Raw genomic sequence first — 24,317 nt, 5'->3', positions numbered from 1 at the left:
AGGAACCCTGCAGCCCAATGACATCAATATGGATTTCACAAGCTTCAAAATTTTCCCACCTCCTACTGCATCCCAAAATCAGCCCAGCTCATCCCCGGCTCCCTAACCTGTTCTTCCTCTCACCTATCCCCTCCTCCCACCTCAAGTCGCACCTCCATTCCCTACCTACTATCTCATCCCACCTCCTTACCTGTCTGTCTTCCCTGGACTGACCTATCCCCTCCCTACCTCCCCACCTATACTCCATCCCGCCCCTTTAACTTGTGTCTCCTCTCCACCTATCTTCTCCTCTATCCACCTTCGATCCGCCTCTCCCTCTCTCCCTATCTATCTCAGAACCTTCTCCCCATCCCCCTTTTCTGACGAAGGTGCTAGGCCCGAAACTTCAGCTTTTGTGCTCCTAAGATGCTGCTTGACCTGCTGTGTTCATCCAGCTCCACACTTCGCTATCTCTTATTTCTTTGTCTCTGCCATCTTTGTTCCTCTGCCAGGAGGAGCACTAGGGCTTTTCTACAGCCTGCTGCATCTGTCCTTGCAGTGATTTCCACAACTTCCCCAGTGTTCTCCAGGCACCATCCTCCTCCCTTCCTCATGCAAATCCTCCAGTGTAACTCCAGAGCACATCCCTGCAGTCAAATATTCCTTTCAACAAGTTAAAGATTTCCATGCAGACCATGTACATGTCAGTATCTTCTGGTTATCACAAGTGTATGTTTCTCTGCAATACTTTAAAGGGGACATCAATTTGAAAAAACTTCTGGTACATGTCAAGACAGGATTAAAGGGAACAGTGTGGTTGACCCTGCCAGCAATACACAGATGACATTTTGTCAGTGGCCTCGTCATCGGTCTTCGGGCAACATCCCTGCAATAGGCTGATACTGGCTGTGAGATCAGGCACCACTATGATGGTCAGACCTCCCTCTTTTATTTTCAGAACATTCTCCCTCTACCTCCAGACCTTTCACACTAATCATAGCATTTTAAAGATGTCAGGTCACATGTATATTTCTTTTGATAATAAATTACCAAATGAATCATACACATTGGGAGGAATGTTATGGAGACAACGGGCATCTTAACTGCTGATTAGAGAACAAACAAGAAACCCGTATTGCATCCTTAACAGAAAGCATACTTTATCGTTTGCCAAGCAGGCAGCTGAGTGGTCACTAGTCGATCTTCCAATGGGATCAGGACTCAAAGTTTCCCCCGCCTCACCCTGAGGGCTGCTGGCCAATCAGAGGCAACAGCTCTTTTACTTCGCATTGAAAGGAGAGAGGCAGTCACTGCTGCTAGAAAGTCATCCACTCGCAGCCCAGCACTTTGTTGGATGTCTGGACTCCGTGAACAGTGACTGTAGTAGATCATTTCTAAATGTACTTAAGTTGTCTTGCCATTACAGAAGTGTTCTCTACTTGTTTGAAGTAGATGTCTACACAAGTACTGTTCGTAGTCGATTCATGCAGCAAAGGTAATCTAGAAAGCCCATCAGCACTCCCATCTCTGCACATGGATCAAGTCAAGATGGTGTTCCTGAACCAGAGCTCTTGTGCTCTGACCATTATTTCTTCTTTTTCCCTTTTCATGTTTTTTTTTCCTTTCTATTACCTCCCATCCTCAAATGGCATCATTGCCGGTGAGTTGAGACAGCGCCAATGACTGGCCTTGAGGTAGATCCCAGAGCAGACTTGCCTGCTCCATCTGCCTTTATTTTTTCTGCTCGCTTTTTCTTTGCTTTAGAAGAGCTGTAATGTTGATCTTTTAAACTTCATGCCTTTATTTTTCTCATTTATACCTAGGATTTTGTACCTGGGCATGTTTGGACCTAAGGTGCGCCAGGTTTTTAGGCTCTTGTGCCTCTGTTATGGTTTTAACCTTTGAGTATAGCTTGTGTAGATCCCTAGCATCAATGACATGGCCTAAATATTTAATGGAAGATTTAAAAAGTTCATATTTATCTCTCCTCAGTTTTAGGTGTGAAACAATCATACCGAGGCCAATGTCCCATCGCCAAGTCATCCTTTATTTACTTGTGCACAGCACACTTGCTCTGGCCAGCCAGCTCGGTGTCAGTCCTCAACTGAGAAGATTCTAATCTCCTGGTTACATTGGTCAGTCAAGGCTTTCCTGATTAGGGCCAGATGGACCTCATTGACTAGGGTTATTAACCTGGGCCAATCACTACAAGGCCATAACCATCAAGTCTCTGCAGGTTAGCAACTAAAATTGCAGAGATGCTGTTTTTCATTTCTTCCCAAGACTAAAATATCATTAAGCTAATAGTGGATTCCTTCCAATCCACTTAAAATCTGATCCATCACATGTTGGACCAATGCAGGTACAAATGTAATTCCGTGTCACAATCGTCAAGTGTTTCTGTAAGTCAGGATAAACGTTAATCTCGTGACTTTCACTTTACTGAGAAAATGACCTTCTGCTGGGCCAACAAGTCGGTCATTGATTAAAGGAAAAGGAAACCGCTGAAAAGACCGTTCTTCAGTAATAATGATCTTAAAATCACTGCAGATGAGTACCAATCCATCTCTCTTCATCATTGGTATAAGAGGTGTGGATCAATCACTCTCATTTAGGTGTTCAGGGACTTCTGTCTTGACAGTCTCTCTAATTCTGCCTTGACTTTTGGTCTGATTGTGTAGGGCATTGATTTAGCCTTACAACATTTTGCTCAACTCTCATCCTTGGTTTTTCATTTGACAGAGATCTTTTCCATCCTTCCCAGATCCACATCAAAACAATGACATATTTATTTACCATTTGTGATACATCATTCTCAGAATCTGCAAACAATTTACTTTAGCCTAGCTGATTTTCTCCAATAAAGCTGGAAACCTTCCTCTGGTAACATTTAAGGAAAAACCTTTTGGATGAGCATATAACTGAGCATTCACACTGATATGATCCCTCTGTACACTCTTAGTACAAATTTTAAGGGCTGCAGCAGACTGAGCTAGTCTGATAAACACTTTCAGGTATGACCACACTGGTGGCAACCTCCATTCTTACTGGTTTGCCATTCAGTAAAGGAATAACCCACTAACAGTTGGCATAGCCAACAACGACCAGTATGTCCATAGCAGCTTTGGACTGAGACTGAGATTTTCTCCAGTTCTTTTCCTAATCATGTAGATTTTCTTCAGTTTCTGTACTTTTACTGCACAATTTTCATATTTCTTCCTTGAGCATGCCTGTTCAATTTGTCCTTCCTTTGCCACAGTTTCTCTATTATACCAGAAATTTGCTGCTATGTGACCTGTTTTTCCACTCAGACGGCAGTTTTAAGCATACATTCGTGCTCGTCTCTCAGCCACTCTCGTACTTGAGCTTAGCTACTGAATTGCATTGGCTGCTAGTTTTAGTGTTTTCTTTAAATCTAGGTTCCTTTCCACCAGTAAACCCTTCTGGAGATCCTCACATCTTAAATCATAAGCATTATGGTAGCATTATTTAAGTTGTCTCAGAGTTCATAAAATTCTGTTAACTGGGAAATACATGCAATCAACTTGCTGACTGTGTTTGTGGAATTTGAACCTTCCAGCAATCTTGAACAGTTCGGAATGATTCCCGTTATTTCTTCTTAAGTTTTGAAACACGGTTTCTCTGGATGTACCAGATGCCTCAAGATGTTAAGGTGATTTCCATTACAATACTCAGGATCACAAGGGTGACTACATCTGCTTCAATTTTGTTGGCTTGAGCAAAACAATGGACTCCTTCCACATACCAGTTTCAACTCTTGGTATTTTCATTGTGCAGGTCCGTGAAGTCAAAATTTCTCCCTTGGCTTTTGTAAATGGGAAGTACCTGAGTAGGACAATGTACCATGAAAATTTTAGCACTACTTCGCTTTACCTCACTTCTTCCCATTTAAAACAAGATGTTTCTGAGATAACAAGGTGGAGAGCTGGATGAACACAGCAGGCCAAGCAGCATCAGAGGAGCAGGAAAGCTGACATTTCAGGTCTGGACCATTCTTCAGAAATGGGGGACGAGGAAGAGGATTCTGAAATAAACAGACAGAGAGAGAGGGGGAGGCAGATGGAAGATGTAAAAAGGAGCAGATGATAGGTGGAGAGGAGACAGACAGGTCAGCGAGGCGGGGATGGAGCCAGTAAAGGTGAGTGTAGGTGAGGAGTTAGGATGGGGGTTGGTCAGTCCAGGGAGGACATATAGGTCAAGGAGGCTGGATGAGGCTAGTAAGTCAGAGATGGGGATATGGCTTGAGGTGGGAGGTGTGGATAGGTGGGAGGAAGGATGGACAGGTTAGAGAAGCGGGGACGAGCTGGGCTGGTGTTGTGATGCGGTCAGGGGAGGGGAGATTTTGAAGCTTGTGAAGTCCACATTGATACCATTGGGCTCCAAGCGAAATAGGAGTTGCTGTTCTTGCAACCTTCAGCTGGCATTGTTGTGGCTCCGCAGGAGGCCCAGGACAGACATGTTGTCTAAGGAGTGGGAGGGGGAGTTGAAATGGTTCGCGACTAGAAGGTGAAGTCATTTGTCGCAAGCTGAGTGTAGGTGTTCCACAAAGCGCTGTCCAAGCCTCCGCTTGGTTTCCCCGATGTAGAGGAGGCCACATCGGTAACAGAGGATGCAGTATGCCACATTAGCAGACGTGCAGGTGAACATCTGCTTGATGTGGAAGGTCATCTTGGGGCCTGGGATGAGGGTCGGGGGGAGGTGTAGGGGCAGATGTAGCACTTCCTGTGGTTGCAGGGAAAAGTGTCAGGGGTGGCGGGGCTGGTGGGGAGTGTGGAGCGGTCTCTCATGTTTCTATTTAGTCTTTTTGTTTTCTGAGACTATACTCCCAACTCAAAACATTTGCCTCCCTGTAGGGTACTCATTTCTCACAGTGTTCCTTCAGGATGGAGCAGATTGTAAGCTGTTTCTGCATTGTTCACTTCTGCCCTCGGGTGAATTCCTTTTCACTTGCTTTGGTGCAGCAATTGGGGTCTTCTGATTTTTTTTCTGAAATGCCCTCAAGATCTGCAATGAGAACCGTGAATCTCATTCAATTCCTTTTGATGAATCAGTGGACCCTGAAGCAGTTTTCACTCTTGTCACCAGTTTTCTTTGGATTGTGTTTTTAAGGAGGACAAGGAAGCAGAAGGCTTAAGGAGCCTATAATATGCGAAGTAAGCTAGACTGACCTGCTTCCCTCCAAAATAGCCAATGGAGTCATCCTGAGATCACACGATCAGACTTTTAAGGCAACAGTCCAAAATATTTAGCAAATACATGACAAGATCTTAGATTGCACTGTATAAATAAATAAAGCAAACACCAAGAGATTTAGACAAAACTAGTGTACTCTGACAATTGTTAAAAAAAAGGTACCTTTTTAAGTTCCCTGGAGACATCTCATTCACCATGTACTGGATGAAGCATTTTGACATCAGCACACATAAATGGTGGTGACTGGACTAAATTTGATGCCATTCAAAGATCTGCTGGCAGTTGGGAACACAACTCAGTTACTGCCTCTAATCAAGTCAAAGCAGCAAAGTCAGGACTCTTTCAGGCAACTTGGATGCTGTCGGCAATGTCTGGATACTCAGGACCTTGGATTTCACCAAGTGAAAGATATAACTGTTGAGGTGCCTTTAAAGGAAGGTAAATTTTCAGAAAAATACCTTCCCCATCCAGGTTGTGGAGTACTATTGAAATACCAGTGAGGACGCTCTCCCCCCAACTCGATTAGTTGCATCTCATATTTGCGACGATAAAGGCCAGGATAATTGTCTGTCGCAAAAATACAGGTTTGTAGCAAACTGGCCCATAAATAAAAGTTACCCGAGATGCACAGAATATACAATTAAAGTTCAGAATCTTCCCGTTTATGCAGGCATCTACCGCAAATGCAGGTACCAACAACTCAGGAGAAGTCATCAACGTGCAGATGTCTAACTCATGCACAGAAAATTGTCATGTGATTACATTTTGCATGAGTGATGTCATGTGATTAAATGTCACATGACCAAGTCTCCAAAAGAAAGCCAAACACAGGTCAGAAATCTTCAGTACAACATATCTAAGTTAAAAAATGCTCAGCAACCAGAAACTGCTCTGAAATCATAAATCATAATTTTATAACAACTTAGATTAGATTAGATTCCCTACCGTGTGGAAACAGGCCCTTCAGCCCAACAAATCCACACCGCCCCTTGAAGCCTCTCACCCAGACCCATCCCACTATAACCCACACACCCCCGAACACTACAGGCAATTTAGCATGGCCGATCCACTTAACCTGCACATCTTTGGACTGTGGGAGGAAACCGGAGCACCCAGAGGAAACCCACGCAGACACGGGGGTGGGGGGAAACGTGTAAACTCCGCACAGACAGTCACCCGAGGCGGAAATCGAACCCGGGTCCCTGGCGCTGTGAGGCTGCAGTGCTAACCACTGAGCCACCAAACTTAGCTTTGACAAAATCTCAAAAGGAGGCTAAGTCCATTCTCAATAGATTTTATAAGAAGGAATAGCACAAGGAGTGTTACTTCATTTTACCTTTATGAAGCCAAGTTAAAAGAACTTTAACATATACTAGTGGGAAGGCTATCAAACTTGCATCTATATAGCAAAACTTCTCATCAAAACATCAGATGCAGAATGAATATGTCAGGTAAGAGGTCCATTTTGATACCTCACACAAACTAATTAAAAAGTATTACAAATTGCATGCAGCCTTGAAAAAAACATAAGATTGTACTATCAGAAACAGCTGGAAATTCAGACAACATAGCAGATATGGTGTTACAGAGTTTAATCACAGCAGGTGTACAAATATGAATATCTGATACTGTTACTCTCTATAATTGTTGTACGATCAAGAACTAAATCAGAGCATTTCCTACCTGCTTTCCATCAAGTGTGTAGAGCCTTCTGACTGCTCCAGAATCCAACTTTATGGCATCTGTAATGTCATTTAACACCTGCTCAAATGAATGTGCTGTCTTCTTGTTGAGAAGAATCCTTACAGCTTTCCGTGGTTTTACACCACTGCGAATAACAGTCACCAGTTTGGGCCTAATAAAATCCTTGGATTCTTTTCCTTCACCTCTTGATGTTAGTGATGAGAGAGAGCGGGATGTTCCTGCCTTGATATTGACTGACCAGTTTGGATTAACATTCTTGGCATAGTCTACTTTACGAAATGGCTCATTGGATGCACAAACGTAGCTTTCACCTGTTTGAAAAGAAAAGATGTTCTTTTGAAGGATACATTCACTTTTCAAAGGATTGTATTCCTGATGTTACCTTTACAATGTTTATTTGGTACTCATTACAATAGATATTTATGTCTCATTGCTTTCACTAAAGTAAACAGAAGTGTAATTATATGAAATATTACAGCATTTTTACCTTAGTAATTTGATACAGTAGGAACTTGTTTGAAGAAAATTAGTGAAATACTTTAAACACGTGAAGCAGATTGATTTTTTTGTAGAATGTAGTAGTTCATCCTTTTCACAAAGTCTAGGCAAAGCTAGCTGTGGGGATGGTGGCAAGGCAGGGCGAAGAAAGCTGTGGGGATGGTGGCAAGGCATAATTAACAAATGTTTTGCCTGAACTTCTAAAGTACATACTGGAAGTAGCATGGAGGCCTGCTCAATAGAATACTGTTTCTCCAGAGTACTTAGTTCAGAACTTGAAGAAATTTGGCATTATGAGGAAGAAGTGCTGTTCTGCTTGCTAGAGACAGGAGTGGTCTGAGCCAGAGACTATCTGAAAGTGAGACTAGAGTGCTGAGATCCAGAATCATCAATTCATTAAGTGTTTCAGTGTTTTATTGTGACCTCAGTGGTTCTTTTTTCCTCAAAACTAGTGTTGGGGAGATATAAATTCAGAAATTAAATTTATAGTTTGACAGGTTAAACTGTTCAATACAGTTAAAAATCATCAATAGAGTTTTATTTTAGAACTTGAAATCTTTTTTGTTTTCATTAATGGAATGTGTATGTTCATCACCGATTAAGTCAGCATTTACTACTTTCTCCTGACTGCCCTTGAGAAAATGAGCGGTCTTCTTGAACTGCTGCAGCCCATGTGATACAAGTACACTTAAAGAGCTGTTCAGGATTTCGATCCAGCGACAGTGAAGTAATGGTGATACAGTCCCAAGTCAGGACGATGTGTGTCTTGGGGAGAAATTACAGGTGGTGTCACCTTGCATCTGTTGCCCTTGTCCTTCTCGAAGTTAGAGGTTGCAAGTTTGAAATGAGCTGCAGAAGATGACCGTGAGCTTCTGCAATACAGGTAACACACACTACTACCACTGTATATCAGCGGTGAAGGAAATAAAGGTTAAAAGATGGTGAATGTCAATTTAAGAGACATGTTTGGTCCTTAATGGTATAAAGAGTGTAGATGGAGCTCCACATTAGTGAGAAATGTTTCCACTGACCAGGTGGCAACTACCAAGGAGAGTCAGGACCAGCAGGACAATCAGTATCTCCTCAATATATGCTGGTACCTTCACTCTGTGGCTCAAGCCATGAGTTGAGGCCTGTTTGACAAGGACATCACTCTGGAAGTGGCAGAAATGACGGAAGGTGGTGTGTTACACATAAAAGCTGGAGGGGTGGAGGGTGAGGGCAAGAAAAGCCACTATTATAGCTTGGGGAGGGAGGGCAAGGGATGAAAACAAAAGCATGGGCCTAGCACAGGTACATTCAAAAGCTCTGCCATTCAAGGCTCACTCAATCAGTCTTCATCCAATATTGTCGTTCTCTGCTGGAATGAACTTTGTCTCACATTGAACAACTTCTCCTTTAACTTAACTCACTTCCCCCACCAAAATATATCACTATGAGTATCATCACTTCCCTATTTGTTGCATATATGAAACATTCTTTGTTCCTACCCAACTCAGGATCTTCTTGGTCTTTTCCTGTTATAAAGAACAAAGAACAAAGAAAATTACAGCACAGGAACAGGCCCTTCAGCCCTCCAAGCCTGCGCCGATCAAGATCCTCTGTCTAACCTGTCATCTACTTTCTAACAGTCTGTGTCCATTTGCTCCCTGCCCATCCATGTACCTGTCCAAATATATCTTAAAAGATGCTAACGTGTCTGCGTCTACCACCTCTGCTGGCAATGCGTTCCAGGCACCCACCACCCTCTGTGTAAAGAACTTTCCACGCATATCTCCCTTAAACTTTCCTCCTCTCACTTTGAACTCATGACCCCTAGTAATTGAGTCCCCCACTCTGGGAAAAAGCTTCTTGCTATCCATTTATCAATTATATCCATATATCAATTGCTGTAGTAGTGCAGCTCATTGCTCTTACTCAAAACCAAAACTTTCAATTGACTTAACTTTCAATTTCCATTTTGTCATGAGGGCCTTCTCCCAGCCTATCCTTCCCTTCCCTGATTTCTCCATTTCTGGGATAGGCTATAAACGAATATTCACTGCAAGCCCTTTGAATCCCAAAGCTACCTTGGCCTACACATCCTCAAACCTTGCTTTCTATGACTTAATTCTATACCTCCAGTTTATCCAAAGCTGTTGCATCTATTCTGCTGACACTAATATTCATTCCAATGTTTCTGTTATGTCTTCCTTTTTGCTAAACTAAGGATTTTTCCCACAGGTGACGGGATCTTCGCAATGTCTTTTCCCCTTCCAGAATTTTGTTCCCACCCTTTCCTTCCCATGTCTTCATCTTGTACCTCACTGTATTCTATCATTGACCATAATTCCTGCCACCATGAAACACATCTTCCCCTCCTTTAACCTTCCACAGGAATCTTTCCCTCTACAATCCTCTGGTCCACTTCTCAGATACTCCAAAATCTCCAACTTTTCCATGCAAGCAAAATGAATGAACACCTATCATTTCATATTCTTCCTTCCCACACCTCTTCCAAGTGATCAGAGATTTTCATGTACTTCTTTCATGTAGCATACCACATGATCTGTTTAGAATATGGTCTGGTCTACACTGGGGAGACAAAATGCAGTTTGCATGACTGTTTTGCCAAACATTTCCATTCAGTTCAAAAGTGTGATCCTGAGCTTCCAGTTGCTTGTCATTTTAATTTTTCACTTCTCACCCTGACCTTGCCTCAGCTTCTTGCAGTGTTCCAACGAGATTCAACATAAATTTAAGGAACTGCACCTCATATTTCAATTTTACAGCCTTTTAATAGCCTTCCAGACTCAACACTGAGGTTAACATTTTCAGAGCATAACCTTCCTCCCCAATTTATTTTTTGCTTTTTCGCAGTTTATAGTTTTCTTCAGATGTCAGCTGTTCCTTATTCTGCTGTTCATACCTCCTGTAACCAGTTTACAACTTCTTTACTTGTGCCATTTCCGCTCGCTTTAGCTACAAATAGTTTTGTCATTTAATTTTGCTTCCATTCTATCGCACATCATCTTTTTTGTTTGTTTCCCACCCTCCCTTTCACCTGTTGAAAACTACTACATTTTTAACTTTTCTCAGTTCTCATGAAACAACAGTGTCGGAGTCAACTCCTCCTCTTTCCACAGATGCTGACTGATCTCCTGAGTATTTCCATTATTTTCTGTTCTAAAGCTGACAGAACTCATAATACCAGAGATAATGGGAACTGCAGATGCTGGAGAATCCAAGATAATAGAATGTGAGGCTGGATGAACACAGCAGGCCAAGCAGCATCTCAGGAGCACAAAAGCTGACATTTCGGGCCTAGACCCTTCATCAGAGAGGGGGATGGGGTGAGGGATCTGGAATAAATAGGGAGAGAGGGGGAGGCGGACCAAAGATGGAGAGAAAAGAAGATAGGTGGAGAGAGTATAGGTGGGGAGGTGGGGAGGGGATAGGTCAGTCCAGGGAAGACGGACAGGTCAAGGAGGTGGGATGAGGTTAGTAGGTAGATGGGGGTGCGGCTTGGGGTGGGAGGAAGGGATGGGTGAGAGGAAGAACAGGTTAGGGAGGCAGAGACAGATTGGACTGGTTTTGGGCTGCAGTGGGTGGAGGGGAAGAGCTGGGCTGGTTGTGTGGTGCAGTGGGGGGAGGGGACGAACTGGGCTGATTTAGGGATGCAGTTGGGAAGTTGTAGCACTTCCTGCGGTTGCAGGCGTTGCAGCTTGTAACTGATGTCCATTTCAAGCCCATCGACTCCCACAGCTACCTAGAATACACCTCCTCCCACCCACCCTCCTGCAAAAATTCCATCCCCTATTCCCAATTCCTCCGCCTCCGCCACATCTGCTCCCACGATAAGACATTCCACTCCCGCACATCCCAGATTCCCCCCACAGTGATCGAGAACGCCCTTGACTGCGTCTCCCGTATTTCCCGCAACACATTCCTCACACCCCGCCCCCGCCACAACCGCCCAAAGAGGATGCCCCTCGTTCTCACACACCACCCCACCAACCTCTGGATACAACGCATCGTCCTCCGACACTTCTGCCATCTACAATCCGACCCCACCACCCAAGACATTTTTCCGTCCCCACCCCTGTCTGCCTTCCGGAGAGACCACTCTCTCCGTGACTCCCTTGTTCGCTCCACACTGCCCTCCAACCCCATCACACCCGGCACCTTCCCCTGCAACCGCAGGAAATGCTACACTTGCCCCCACACCTCCTCCCTCACCCCTATCCCAGGCCCCAAGATGACATTCCACATTAAGCAGAGGTTCACCTGCACATCTGCCAATGTGGTATACTGCATCCACTGTACCCGGTGTGGCTTCCTCTACATTGGGGAAACCAAGCGGAGGCTTGGGGACCGCTTTGTAGAACACCTCCGCTCAGTTCGCAACAAACAACTGCACCTCCCAGTCGCAAACCATTTCCACTCCCCATCCCATTCTTTAGATGACATGTCCATCTTGGGCCTCCTGCGGTGCCACAATGATGCCACCCGAAGGTTGCAGGAACAGCAACTCATATTCCGCCTGGGAACCCTGCAGCCTAATGGTATCAATGTGGACTTCACCAGTTTCAAAATCTCCCCTTCCCCCACCTCATCCCTAAACCAGCCCAGCTCTTCCCTTCCACCCACTCACTGCATCCCAAAACCAGTCCAACCTGTCTCTGCCTCCCTAACCTGTTCTTCCTCTCACCCATCCCTTCCTCCCACCCCAAGCCGCACCCCCATCTACCTACTAACCTCATCCCACCTCCTTGACCTGTCCGTCTTCCCTGGACTGACCTATCCCCTCCCCACTTCCCCACCTATACTCTCTCCACCTATCTTCTTTTCTCTCCATCTTCGGTCCGCCTCCGCCTCTCTCCCTATTTATTCCAGAACCCTCACCCCGTCCCCCTCTCTGATGAAGGGTCTAGGCCCGAGACGTCGGCTTTTGTGCTCCTGAGACGCTGCTTGGCCTGCTGTGTTCATCCAGCCTCACATTCTATTATCTAGAACTCATAATACTGTTGCCAAAAATCTGAAATAAAAACAAAATACTGGAAATACTCAGAAGGGCAGACAACATCTCTGGAGAGTAAAACGGTTAGGCCTTCAACTCAATGGCATTTATGCAGAATGATGCAAGCAGTCATTTCATGTATTTTCTGGACAAGGTCCCGTAGAAATTTAACATGATCTCGTTTCTTTTCCTCCTTGTGCATCTAGATTGGAATTCTGATGAGTCATTTACCCTGCCAAGCCCCGGGACAGCTACACTTAGCAACTTAACCAGCTATATTGTTTTATTGCAGTATCTTCGTGCCACTCTACACCAATTATTTAACATTCCATGGTCACCTCCTTTTATCATTTAGCAATATACACCATACCCCTGTTTCCTAAATTTCACTTATTAATTGTCTATCAATCAACTTCCAAGCTTGTCTATGCCTTCCTGTTGTCTTCGAGATTATTTGCTTTAGTCTATATAATATACAGACTGAGCTCACGACTATTACTGTCAAGTGAACAATGAAGGGTAATCAGTTAGGAAATTGCAGCTCTCAGAATACACTGTCACTTTGCATAAGTATTCAATGAACTCCCAGGACACATTAATGTCACTCTCTACAGGTAATCTAATGCTTGTAACTACCAGTAATTCTTTTATGCTTGACAACTAGACAGGCCTGCAAAATAAACATTGGAGTTTTTTTACTTGCAAACCCTGTCGTTCCTCTCATTCCGAGATAAGGTAGCAGCAGAACAAATTGCCGAAAACTCATTAATGGAAACAGATAAGTAACGTTTGTTAAAATCTTTTCCTCTTCACCTGGGTCACTAACTCGCAGGTGAATGCCACCCTTACTGTGGGATGGCTGGATGATCTGCTGGAGCTTCAGATTACCAAACCTTTCACCATGTGGAAAATTGTGTATGCCTGTAATCTTCCTACTTTATTCATTCATGGGATGAGGGTGTTACCGGCTAGACAGCATTTATTGCCCATCCCTAACTGCCCAGACAGCAGTTACTGAAGGGCATTTCATACTTTCCACCTGCCACTTCTCTGCCCACTCTCCTAGCCTGTCCAAGTCCTTCTGTAGCCTCCCCACTTCTTCAACACTACCTGTCCTTCCATATATCTTAGCGTCATCTGCAAACATAGCAACAATGTCCTCAGCTCCTTCATCCACATCATTAATGTACAACATGAATTGTTCTTGTCCCAACACGGACCTCTGTGAAACTCCACTAATCACCGGCTGCTATCCTTAAAAAGAGCTGTACAATACCCATTTTTTGCTTTCCCCCAGTCAGCCAATCTTCTATTCATGCCAGTACCTTGCCCCTAGCACCAGAGGCTCTTATCTTATTTAGCAGCATCCTGGAAATCCAAAGAAATCATATTCCACTGGCTTTCCCTTGTCTCAATTTTCTTCAAAAAAATTGTTCAGACATGATTGCCCCTTGATAAAGCAATGCTGGTCTAGCTCTATTTTACCACACAATTACAAGTCATCCAATCTCATCCTTAACAATGGATTCTTAATCTTAACAATAACTGAAGTCAGGCTAATAGACCTCAAGTCTACAGTCTTAGATTAGGCGTTTTCCATCCTCTGGGACCATCCCTCACTCCAATGATTCCATTATCTCCTCAGCTATCTTCTTTATCTGATCTGGGTGATTTTATCCACGTTCAGACCTTTCAGCTTCCCTAGGACCTTGTACCTTAGTGCTGGCTACTCCACTCACCTCTGCCTTTTGACTCGCATGAAGTTCTGGTAGACTCGCATGAAGTTCTGGTATGCTACTAGTGTCTTTCATTGCCGAAACCATTGCAAAGTACCTATTCTGTTCCTCTGCCACTTCTTTGTTCCCCATCACTACTTCCCCAGACCCATTTCCCAGCAGTCCAAATGTCCATGTTTGCCTCTCGTTTACCTTTTAGACATCTAAAAATCTCCTGCAAACTTCTTTCATATTACTAGCTAGCTTACTCTCATATTTCATATTCTTCCCTCTTATTGCTTTTAGTTCTCTTTTTTTTAAATAAAGGCTTCACAATCTTCTGACTTCCTATTAATCTTCATCACATTGTATGCTTTTTTTGGGCTTTTATGCTGTCCATGACTTCTTCCATCAGCCATGGTTGCGTTGTCCTCCCCTTAGTGTGTTTCTTCTGTCTTGGGATGAACATCTGCTGTGCTTCCTGAATTACTCTAGAAACCCCTGCCATTGCTGCTCCACCATCTTCTTTACAAGGCTCCCCATTCAATCAACTCTGGCCAGCACCACCCCTATGTCTTTGTAGTTAACTTTACTCAACTGTTAAACTGTTATGTCCGATTCCAGCTTCTCCCGCTCAAGCTACAGGGTGAATTAGATAATAACATGAAAAAAACAAGATGGTATAGCTAACATCTATATCACTTCCTGCTATCAATTTGATTTCATTTTGTACTGACAAGGCAGCTCTGACCCCTCTGCAACTCTTTTCAATAGAATGTATCCATGACTATTAAGTTCCTTGCCCTGATTCCCTTGCAGCCATGTCTCTGTGATACCGACATCACACCTGCCAATTTCAATCTGTGCTACAAGGTCATTTACAGAAGGGAAAAAAAACCCTTCAGTCCAACTCATCCACGCCAGCCAGATATCCTAAATTAATCTAGTCCCATTTATCAGCATTTGGCCTATATCCTTCGAAACCCTTCCTATTCATATACCCATCCAGATGCCTTTTAAAATGCTGGAATTGTATTAGGCCCACCACTTCCTTTGGCAGCTCATTCTACACTCACACACCACCCTGTGCATGAAAAAGTTCCCCCTCAGGTCCCTTTTAAATCTTTCCCCACTCACCTTAAATCTATGCCCTCTAGTTTTGGATTTCCCCACCCAGGGGAAGGACCTTGTCTATTCGCCCTATCCATGCCCCTCATGATTTTATGAACCTCTACAGGGTTTCATATACTGCATGCATTTAAGTACAGCCTCAATCCTGTATAGACCAACCCCTTCTCATTTGTCCCCTTATCCCCTGTGACTAAGGTTAGATTTCTGACCCTTTCAATATTCTCTGTGCTATTACTTGTTTTTCAAGTTGAATAACCTTGGCTAAGCCTACTCCACTTTAACTTTTTCCATAAATTTCCATGCACTGTGCTTCCTAGTTGCTAGCTGCTCATATTACATCAGCAGAGCCTCGTTCCTCTTTCTCCTTATCTCTCTGGTGCCCACATGGCCTTCAATAACCAGGTCCTTCCCTGCCTTCTCCATGTTGCTCTATAGCCCAGATGAGATATCCTGAACCTGGGCACCAAACAGGCAACACTTCAGGACTCTCGATTCTAGCCACTATGCTATCACTGATTACAACGATACCAGTCTTTTCTCTGCCCTCTTGACTGGCTCCCCTTATCATCGTGCAAGACTACCTGCAATTCACTACCATCCCCTCAAATGACAGTCAACAGGCTTTCAGGAGCCATACTGCAGCCAATAGGGTGGCAATGCACTGGAACATATGAACAGCATTCAGGGAATACACAAAGATAAATAGCTCATTTTTGTTTTCATAATTGGATGTATTATTGGATTAAGATGTTACGCAAAGAACTTGTTGGTGGCTGTAGAATTCTGGTCAAGAGGACACTATGCTGGAATATTGCAGATGTAATGTGAAGGTGGAGGATAATGAAGAAATTACACACTTTTTCTGCAGCCGACTCATCACCTCTCTCCCTTTCTATGATCCCTCCAGGTTACTCTATTTCTCATCTTCTGACCCTTCTCACCAACACTCCCTCTTGCCTCCTCCCTTCCACTCACAACCTCTCCAACCCACAGCTTCCCTCCCCAGCACTTTTATTCATTATTTCTCTCTTGCTTCCAGACCCTCGTCCTCTCAGCATCCTCTCTTTGGCTCCACTATGCTCACATTCGCAGCCGCATTCCTAACTGCCCAACCTCTTGCCAACATTCTCACTCTCCTTTCGTATCCCTCTCTCTCACTTGCCTTCCTCTCTTGCTCATTAACTCTCTGACTCACCACACCCTCCCTGGTCCTGTTGCTCATCACTTCTCTCTCAGTCACGCACTTGGTCACTCGTTCCTTCTCTCTGAGAAAGAGAGACAGATGACAGGCAGAAGATGCAAAAACTTAATATGCACATCCCAACAGATTCAACAATAGTTTGTTACCCGCTGGTATCAGACTTCTAAATGGACCTCTCAAATTTTAAATTTAATGTTGATCTCTGTCTTTGTACACTTTCTCTGCAGCCGTTACATTGTATTCTTCACACCGTTCTATTACCCGTATGCACTTTGTATGGTATGATCTGCCTGTACTGCACATAAAACAAAACTATTCACTGTACCTAAGTACATGTCACAAAAAATAAATTAAATCACACACAGTGAGAGAGAGAGAGAGAAAGTGAAAGAAAAAGATGGGGAGACAAGAGTAAAACAGTGTAAGAAAGAAATCATAATTTGGTGTTATTATGCATGCAATTCAGAGATCAAATGTAGAGTAAGTGTTTTGAGTAAATAACTGCTTGCTGTAGTCATGCTAGAATTGTGAAGCGTGATTCTGTAACTGAGTTCTTTGAGTGACTTGTGAATTCAGTAAAAACCAGTCATGTAATCATATGGAACTAAACTGCTGATTTTACAGTGCATCCATGTTGGATTGTGTAAAATGGCTTTATTAAAGGCAAAGATCTGATTTTAGATATAACAACTGATGACTGTGTTTGAAATAACAACGCAGAATACTGATGTTTGTAAATTTATCAATGTTGAAACAGACTACTGAAAGAAAAGAAATGTGAGCCTTGACCATTTTCTCCACCCAGACAAGTCCAGAGTGAAAATTGAAGACAGCAGTATCACCAACCGACAAAGTCAAACTTTCAGGGAAATGAGTTGCACAGAAAGCAGATGACAGCAAACAGGAGGTGCATTGAGACAGAGTGTAATAGATTAGGAGGTGTATCAAAGGTAAAATGGGAGGAAATGAATGCAAGTTGGGAGATGGCAACGTGTGAGATTTGCAGCATGAACTAATTAGATCTGTTTCTTTCTAATTCTACTGTCCACCTAAACATACTACAACATTAAATCCATGTCAAAGTAGCACTCAAATTGTTTAGTATAGTTTAACATTGACATGCCATTCATCACATGGCAGTAAATTAACATTAAAATCTCTGATAATCAGGATATTACCCTTGTGTTACCAAAACACCTCAATGACAATAGGTCTACTAAGGGTCAAAGTGTCACAATGTACAGAAGCCTTGGAAATGAATCTACACCTCACAGGAATTATTTAGTCATTCATGCTTTCGAGAACTTCTGCAAAGCACTTAAAACCGAAGTTACTAAAGCAACTGTTCCAGTCATTTTCAAAGTTTAATGTTCATTTGTTAGTTGGAAAATAATTGTTCATGAAGAGGGAAATAGCTAATAAATGTTCACATCCTGTAAAGTTTGAAACTGGAAGCAGGCACTCAGTATTAATTGTTGAGTAGTAGCTGATAAAAGAGCTGATTGATGCTTTCAATGGGGTACTGGTAACATTTCATCATTCCAGTCACATCCCTACATCCTTTCTTAGGCTGTTGTTTCTCTTCGCAAGACGGCATGAAAAAGTCATCGTGGAGAATGAAAACAAAATATTCCTTGCTGAATTCTCTCATAATAAGAATATCCTAAGTCAGCAGAGTTAAACTCTCAGAACTGAGCAAACTGTTATGAACTTTAACCACACATGTGATTTTTTTATTTCAGAAATATACTTTACTCATAAAATATCTTTATATACATACACAGTCCCTAAAGCAATCAGTTCTGTACAGTACCAATATGAAGAAACAAACAACATTAGAGTTTGACTCAATCCAGCAAACAAACCCATGGCATTTCTTACTTGTACAAGTTTATATTTTCATATATTTGAGACATCAGGAGGGTCTGTTAACTGAATGGACCCCCATTTAACTTTGGCAGAAAGACCTTAAATGGTGGTCTTTCACCACTGCACCTTGGTGGCTGCTGGCCCAAGCTTTAATGCATCCGTCAGCATGTAGTCCTGCGCCTTGGAATGTGCCAGTCTGTAACACTCAGTTGTGGTCAACTCCTTTTTCTGAAAGATGAACATGTTTTTGACAGAGCATAGGTGTCTTTCACCGAGTTGGATGGTCCTTCAGACACAGTCGATGTTTGTCTCAGTGTGCATCCTGGAGAGCAGGCCATGGAGCAGAGTCCCGCATAACAGAGCTGCTCAGGACGAAGGTCGACTAAAACCACAGCAGGCTTCCTCTGCAAAGGCGCATGCAGACAGGAGATGTGTGACTGTCTCTATCACGCCACAGCCACTTCGAGGGCAGCATGCAGTGGCACAGAGATGAAGGATCTCACAGGTAGTGCCCTTCTCACCACTTGCCAAGGAATGTCTTAGTGTTTCTTGAAAAATTCTGGCAATGAGGCATTCTGCCTAATGACTTTGATAGTCTGTTCAAAGAACAACTCAACAGGATTCACCTTCTTTTCCTGCTTGGTTTTGAAGGCACTACATGCTGATGACTTCTGATGGACTAGAGGTCAGAGGTGTTTTTGATTGTAAATTTCTCCAAGAGGGACAGGTGATACGGACAGTCTAACTGCTTGGAGTGTTCCACGGAAATGGGCCAGATCCATCCTTTGCTACACTGGTAGAATCTTAATATGTTGTGACACTTAGCATGTACGCACAGCTTGATGCAACCAAACATAAAGGTGGCCTTCAGGAATGAGGGCAATGTTGGGTACATTTTACCCTCATATGCAGAATATTGTACATGATTTCCCTTCAGATATGATTCATTTTAGACCTCCAGGTGAAATAAAAGATGGATCAGTGACTACAAAGCTCAGGCTTGGGAAATGGCCCGCCCTGCGCTATCTACAACAGTAGACAGTGCCTTACACCTGATGAACAGGTTTTACCTACCGTGGAAAGGAAGTGAAGCTCTTAAAAGCCCAGTTTCTGCCTCACTTTGGTGATACGTTCCTACCAAGCTTTTGTGCATGCCCCAGTTCCAGAAAACCATATTTCTTGTGCAGTCAGATTATCTGTCCTGACAGTGAAGGGAATAAAGGATCAATCAGCCCAGTTCCCAAAGCACTGAGCCTCACTTTTGCCTCCCGAGGCCACTTCAAACTGGTCACAGATGCTCATCAGTCCACACACTGAGAGTGGATCTGAGTAGAAAATGGTGATGTCATTCAAAATACATACAGCCTTTGATCTGGTGGCCTCTGCTGCCTGGGATAGTCACCCCTCTCAGGCTTGTATCCTTTCTGACAGACTCAGCAAAAAGCCCTCCAAAGCACACAAATAAGACAGGAGAGAGTGGGCAGCCCTGCCTGGCTCCAGATTCCCTCCCCAAATCCCATTATGGAGATCACATCCCATGTGTGTGATATTCTGTCAAAGGTCTTCTCTGGTCCAAATCTGATGAGGCAGGCATCCACCACCCTGTCCTGCACATAGGTGATCATATTGCAAGGGAGTACAAGGCTCTCAAGTACAAGACATCATCCTGCCTGGTACAACACAGGTTTCATAGAACACAGAACATTACAGCACAGTACAGGCCCTTCGGCCCTCGATGTTGTGCCGATCTGTCATACCGATCTGAAGCCCATCTAACCTACACTATTCCACGTACGTCCATATGCTTATCCAATGACGACTTAAATGCACCTAAAGTTGGCAAATCTACTACCGTTGCAGGCAAAGCTTTCCATTCCCTTACTACTCTCTGAGTAAAGAAACTATCATGGCAAATCACCATGGAGTAAACCTGAACCAGTTGACGATGACCTTAGAGAGGATTTTGGAATCTGCATTCCAGAGAGATATTGTTTGCCAGTTTCTAATTTTCTCCCTCTCACCTTTCTGCTTGTAGAGAAGGGTGATGAAGCCTTTCCTCGTGGATTTGCACATGCTACCTCCCAGAAGCATACTTTCATATACCTCCAGCAGACCCTGGCCAATGAAGTCCCACATAGCTGAATACAAGTCAGGAGTTTTATTCTTTTCTAAGGACTTGAGGGACTTGGTCAGCTCACCCAGAGACAATGGCTTGTCCAGCCTCTCCCGCATGCCATTATTGAGGATCTCCATGATAAAGGACAGAAATAACTGGAATGCTGTACTATCTGTGGGCTTTATGTCATACAGTCCAGCATAACAGGATTTGTTATTCCTCAGGATGTCAGACTGAGATGATGTTACTGAACAATCATCTTCTTTTAGGCTGCTGAGCACAGAGCTCTCCCTGTGTACCTTCTAAAATAAGAAATACAAGGAAGTCTCATTCTGCTCCATGGTGCAGACCCTGGACCAAATGATTATCTTGCAGGCTCAGTGGCTAGCACTGCTCCCTCATAGCACCAGAAACCCAGGTTCGATTCCAACCTCGGATGACTGTCTGTGTGGAGTTTGCATGTTCTCCCCGTGCCTGCATGGATTTCCTCCAGGTGCTCCGGTCCAAAGATGTGCAGGTTAGGTGGATTGGCCATGCTAAATTGCCCATAGTGTTCAGGGATGTGTAGCTTAGGTGGGTTATAGGGGGATGAATCTAAGGGGATGCTCTGAAGTTCAGTGTGGACTCGTTGGGCCAAAGGAACCGTTTCAACACTGTAGCGATTCTATCATGATTCTCCAAGGCAAAGAGCAAGACTTGATGGCTCTTCACCTCCATCGTCTGCAGCAGGAGTAGGCTCTGCATACATTTCTGAAGTTTGGACAGTTTTCACCATCTCTCTCTCAACCTCTGAATTCCTTTGACGGTAAAGAACCTCTTGATGTTTCCCTTAACTGTTTCCCACCAGTCCGATTGAGACCGCACTTTTGGTGATTCAGTGCAAGTCTAGCCAACTGAAAAACCACTCCATCAGCATGCTTTCACTTTCAATTCAAGAGGGTGAATCCCATTGAGATAAACATCTCTGCTATACTCATTAGTGAATAATTTCCTCTCCACTCAATTTAACAGAGGAAAGATCACAGGAGGGCAAGTAAAAAAAGTGGAATTCTGACCCTGGGATACCAATTTAAGCCAGTTGAAGGTCTGCATTGATAAATTATACTTGTGGGATCTAGTTCACAAACAGAACAGCTTGCCATTTCAAGAAAGCACCTTGCTTCCATGTTGCCATTTCCATCCTTGTCTTGAGACAATGTTACAATGCTACAAGTGTTTCACTAAAGTTCAATGCAAGCTCGAGGAACCACACCATATCTTTAGTACTTTCCAGCCACTAAACAAAATATTGATTTTTACAACTTCAGAGTATGCCCTCTCTCATTTTTATATCCCCCACCAACCCAAGGTGCCTCTTGTTTGTGTCTTGTCGGCTTTTCTCTCAGCGGATTGGACACATTTTCTCATTGTCACAGCTAACATTTACACAGCTATTGCTCCTTTACCACTATTACCACTGCCTTTTAGTTTTGCTCTGACTACCTTCACAATCTGTTCCACTTGGACATCCTCTGTCTACTGCATTGAAAATAAACCATTTTCCACCTCCACAAAAGCATCACACAGGACTTGAAACATTAACTGCTTCTCTCCACACAGATAATGTGGGAACTGCTGAGTCTCTCCAGCACTTTATGTTTTTATTTTATTTGAAAGACAGTGGTATCTGGGAAATTAAGGCATTCCTTTGTACTATGACTTTAAGTTTAAAAGAGTTAGTAATTATTGTGGGTATATGTGAATGCAAATTCAACTGCCTTGTGTGTCAACACAAATACAGAACATAACAGACATAAGAGATAATGGGAACTGCAGATGCTGGAGAATTCCAAGATAATAAAATGTGAGGCTGGATGAACACAGCAGGCCAAGCGGCATCTCAGGAGCACAAAAGCTGACGTTTCGGGCCTAGGCCCGAAACGTCAGCTTTTGTGCTCCTGAGATGCTGCTTGGCCTGCTGTGTTCATCCAGCCTCACATTTTATTATCTTATAACAGACATAATGTTACTTACGTGCCTGAATCACCTCATAAAGGAGTTAGTGAGAATGAAAAGTAAATCCTGAAAACTAAAAATTAGCCCTTAAAATTAATCAGCAGCCCTAATAGGGATCTTTGCAGATATAAAATGAAGTGTTTTCATATCTGTTAAGTGTATTTGAGGCAGCTTTCTGCCATCAATCCTTCGTCTTAGGCTTATCTCATCATCAGTGGAACAGGACTACATCTGGTCAAACATAATTATTAGGACATGAGGGAGCCTGTACAGATATACCTGCTCCCTCTGAAATCTGCAGAACACCTTGTTTCCAGTCACAGACTTTTGTGTCATCAGTCAAATGGGAGAAGCGGGATGAGGTTAGTCGGTAGGAAATGGAGGTGCGGCTTAAGGTGGGAGGGGATAGGTGATAGGAAGAACAGGTTAGGGAGGCGGGGACGAGCTGGGCTGATTTTGGGATGCAGTGGGGGGAGGGAGATTTTGAAGCTTGTGAAATCCACATTGATACCATTGGGCTGCAGGGTTCCCAAGCAGAAAATGAGTTGCTGTTCCAGCAACCTTCGGGTGGCATCATGCTAATCTGGCAGCAGACGGATGAAGCTTTACAGATAAAAGCAACCTTCTTTAACCTGAAAGCCTCAACTCATTCAATATCATGATTATGAACTTCAAAGTATCAAAGACTTGGCAATATGCATGGCAAATCTATTCCTAGATCAACAACTCTTCAGTGTGCTGCATGCTGTGAAATGCATCACATTCATTTTCTAGACACAGTTTGGTTAACCATGTATCATCTCGTCAGTAAATTCAATGATGCACTAGAAAAGAATGCTAATGTCACCTCAAAAGAAGTTAGGGAATGGGCTATCTGGAATTCAGTGAGAAACAGTTTTTATCTGTATAGGTAAAACTGTCTCAGTTGTCCATAATTTCAAATAAGTTCTAATATCCTTCAAATTTCAATTTGACAGTTATGTCATGCTCAAAAAGCATGAAGAGAGATCAAGAAAATAGTTTTCCAAAAATAATTTATTTTTAAAATTGATTTTTGCTACGCATGTGACGGCTGCTGCTAACGACTGATGTTTTTTTCCAGAAATTTTCAGTGAACAAAAACTAGATCATCAGCCTTTTGGAATGTCATACTTTGCATTGCGTAGACATTTCAGTCAAGCCAATTTGAAGGACCAGGAAATGAGATGTCAACCTCAGTTCTAAACAAATAGGGCCACTGCAACTAATTATGCCTCAGATGGTGCCAATCATTATCTCCTAATAATAATGAGACATCAAAACCATCCTGTGAACTGAACTGGCTCACCCAGACATTTGACTGAAAGTGATTTTTGAATAGATTTTAAGGATACAGTTTTAAGCCATTTCCTCAGACTAGTTTTTAACATTAGAACAGGGAAGCAGCAGCTTCAGGCTCAGCTAAAAGCTCGTCTCTAGTCTTGACTTCTCTCAAAACCTGACTCCCAAACGATATTCAGTATTTTGCCTAAAACACGAACTGATTCCCAGTCTATGTGAAACATATTGTTACATATTCAACTACCCAACTGCATCTGAGAAACTATCAAAGAAAATTCTGCCAGAACAACCAACTGCCGACATTTTCACTGAGTAATGGCAAACTGGTCTCTCAGTCACCTGAATTAATACCTTTATCTTTTGTTTTAAGTTATTCATCATTGTAACTTCCTTTCCATTCTTGTAAACTAGGCTGCATTTCTAAGCTTCTTCACAAGCTCAGGGAAAGAAATAAAAAGTAAGAAACAAATTAAAAGCTAATCTCTATTACGGGCAAAAGAGAAGGTCCATAAAATAATTCAATTAACCTTTCCCTCATTTACATAACAAATATCAGTGAGGGGGCACTTCTGAAAC

The 24,317-nt window shown here is 43.1% G+C and overlaps 1 protein-coding gene across 5 annotated transcripts in view; it reads right to left on the bottom strand.

Annotated features, from left to right (window-relative positions):
* The window catches only part of dclk2a (doublecortin-like kinase 2a), a 454,170-nt gene that overhangs the window by 409,251 nt on the left and 20,602 nt on the right, over window positions 1-24,317 (bottom strand). For all 5 annotated transcript variants that reach the window (XM_048528857.2, XM_048528836.2, XM_048528842.2 and 2 more), the window contains exon 2: window positions 6,877-7,208. In XM_048528857.2, the coding sequence (XP_048384814.1) occupies window positions 6,877-7,208 (332 nt within the window). The remainder of the gene's footprint in view (window positions 1-6,876; window positions 7,209-24,317) is intronic.

Source organism: Stegostoma tigrinum, chromosome 1 (assembly GCF_030684315.1).
Source record: "Stegostoma tigrinum isolate sSteTig4 chromosome 1, sSteTig4.hap1, whole genome shotgun sequence".
NCBI classification, from domain to species: Eukaryota; Metazoa; Chordata; class Chondrichthyes; order Orectolobiformes; family Stegostomatidae; genus Stegostoma; species Stegostoma tigrinum.
The sequence above is the reverse complement of the archived record's forward strand: the minus strand, read 5'-3'. Positions and strand labels throughout refer to the sequence as shown.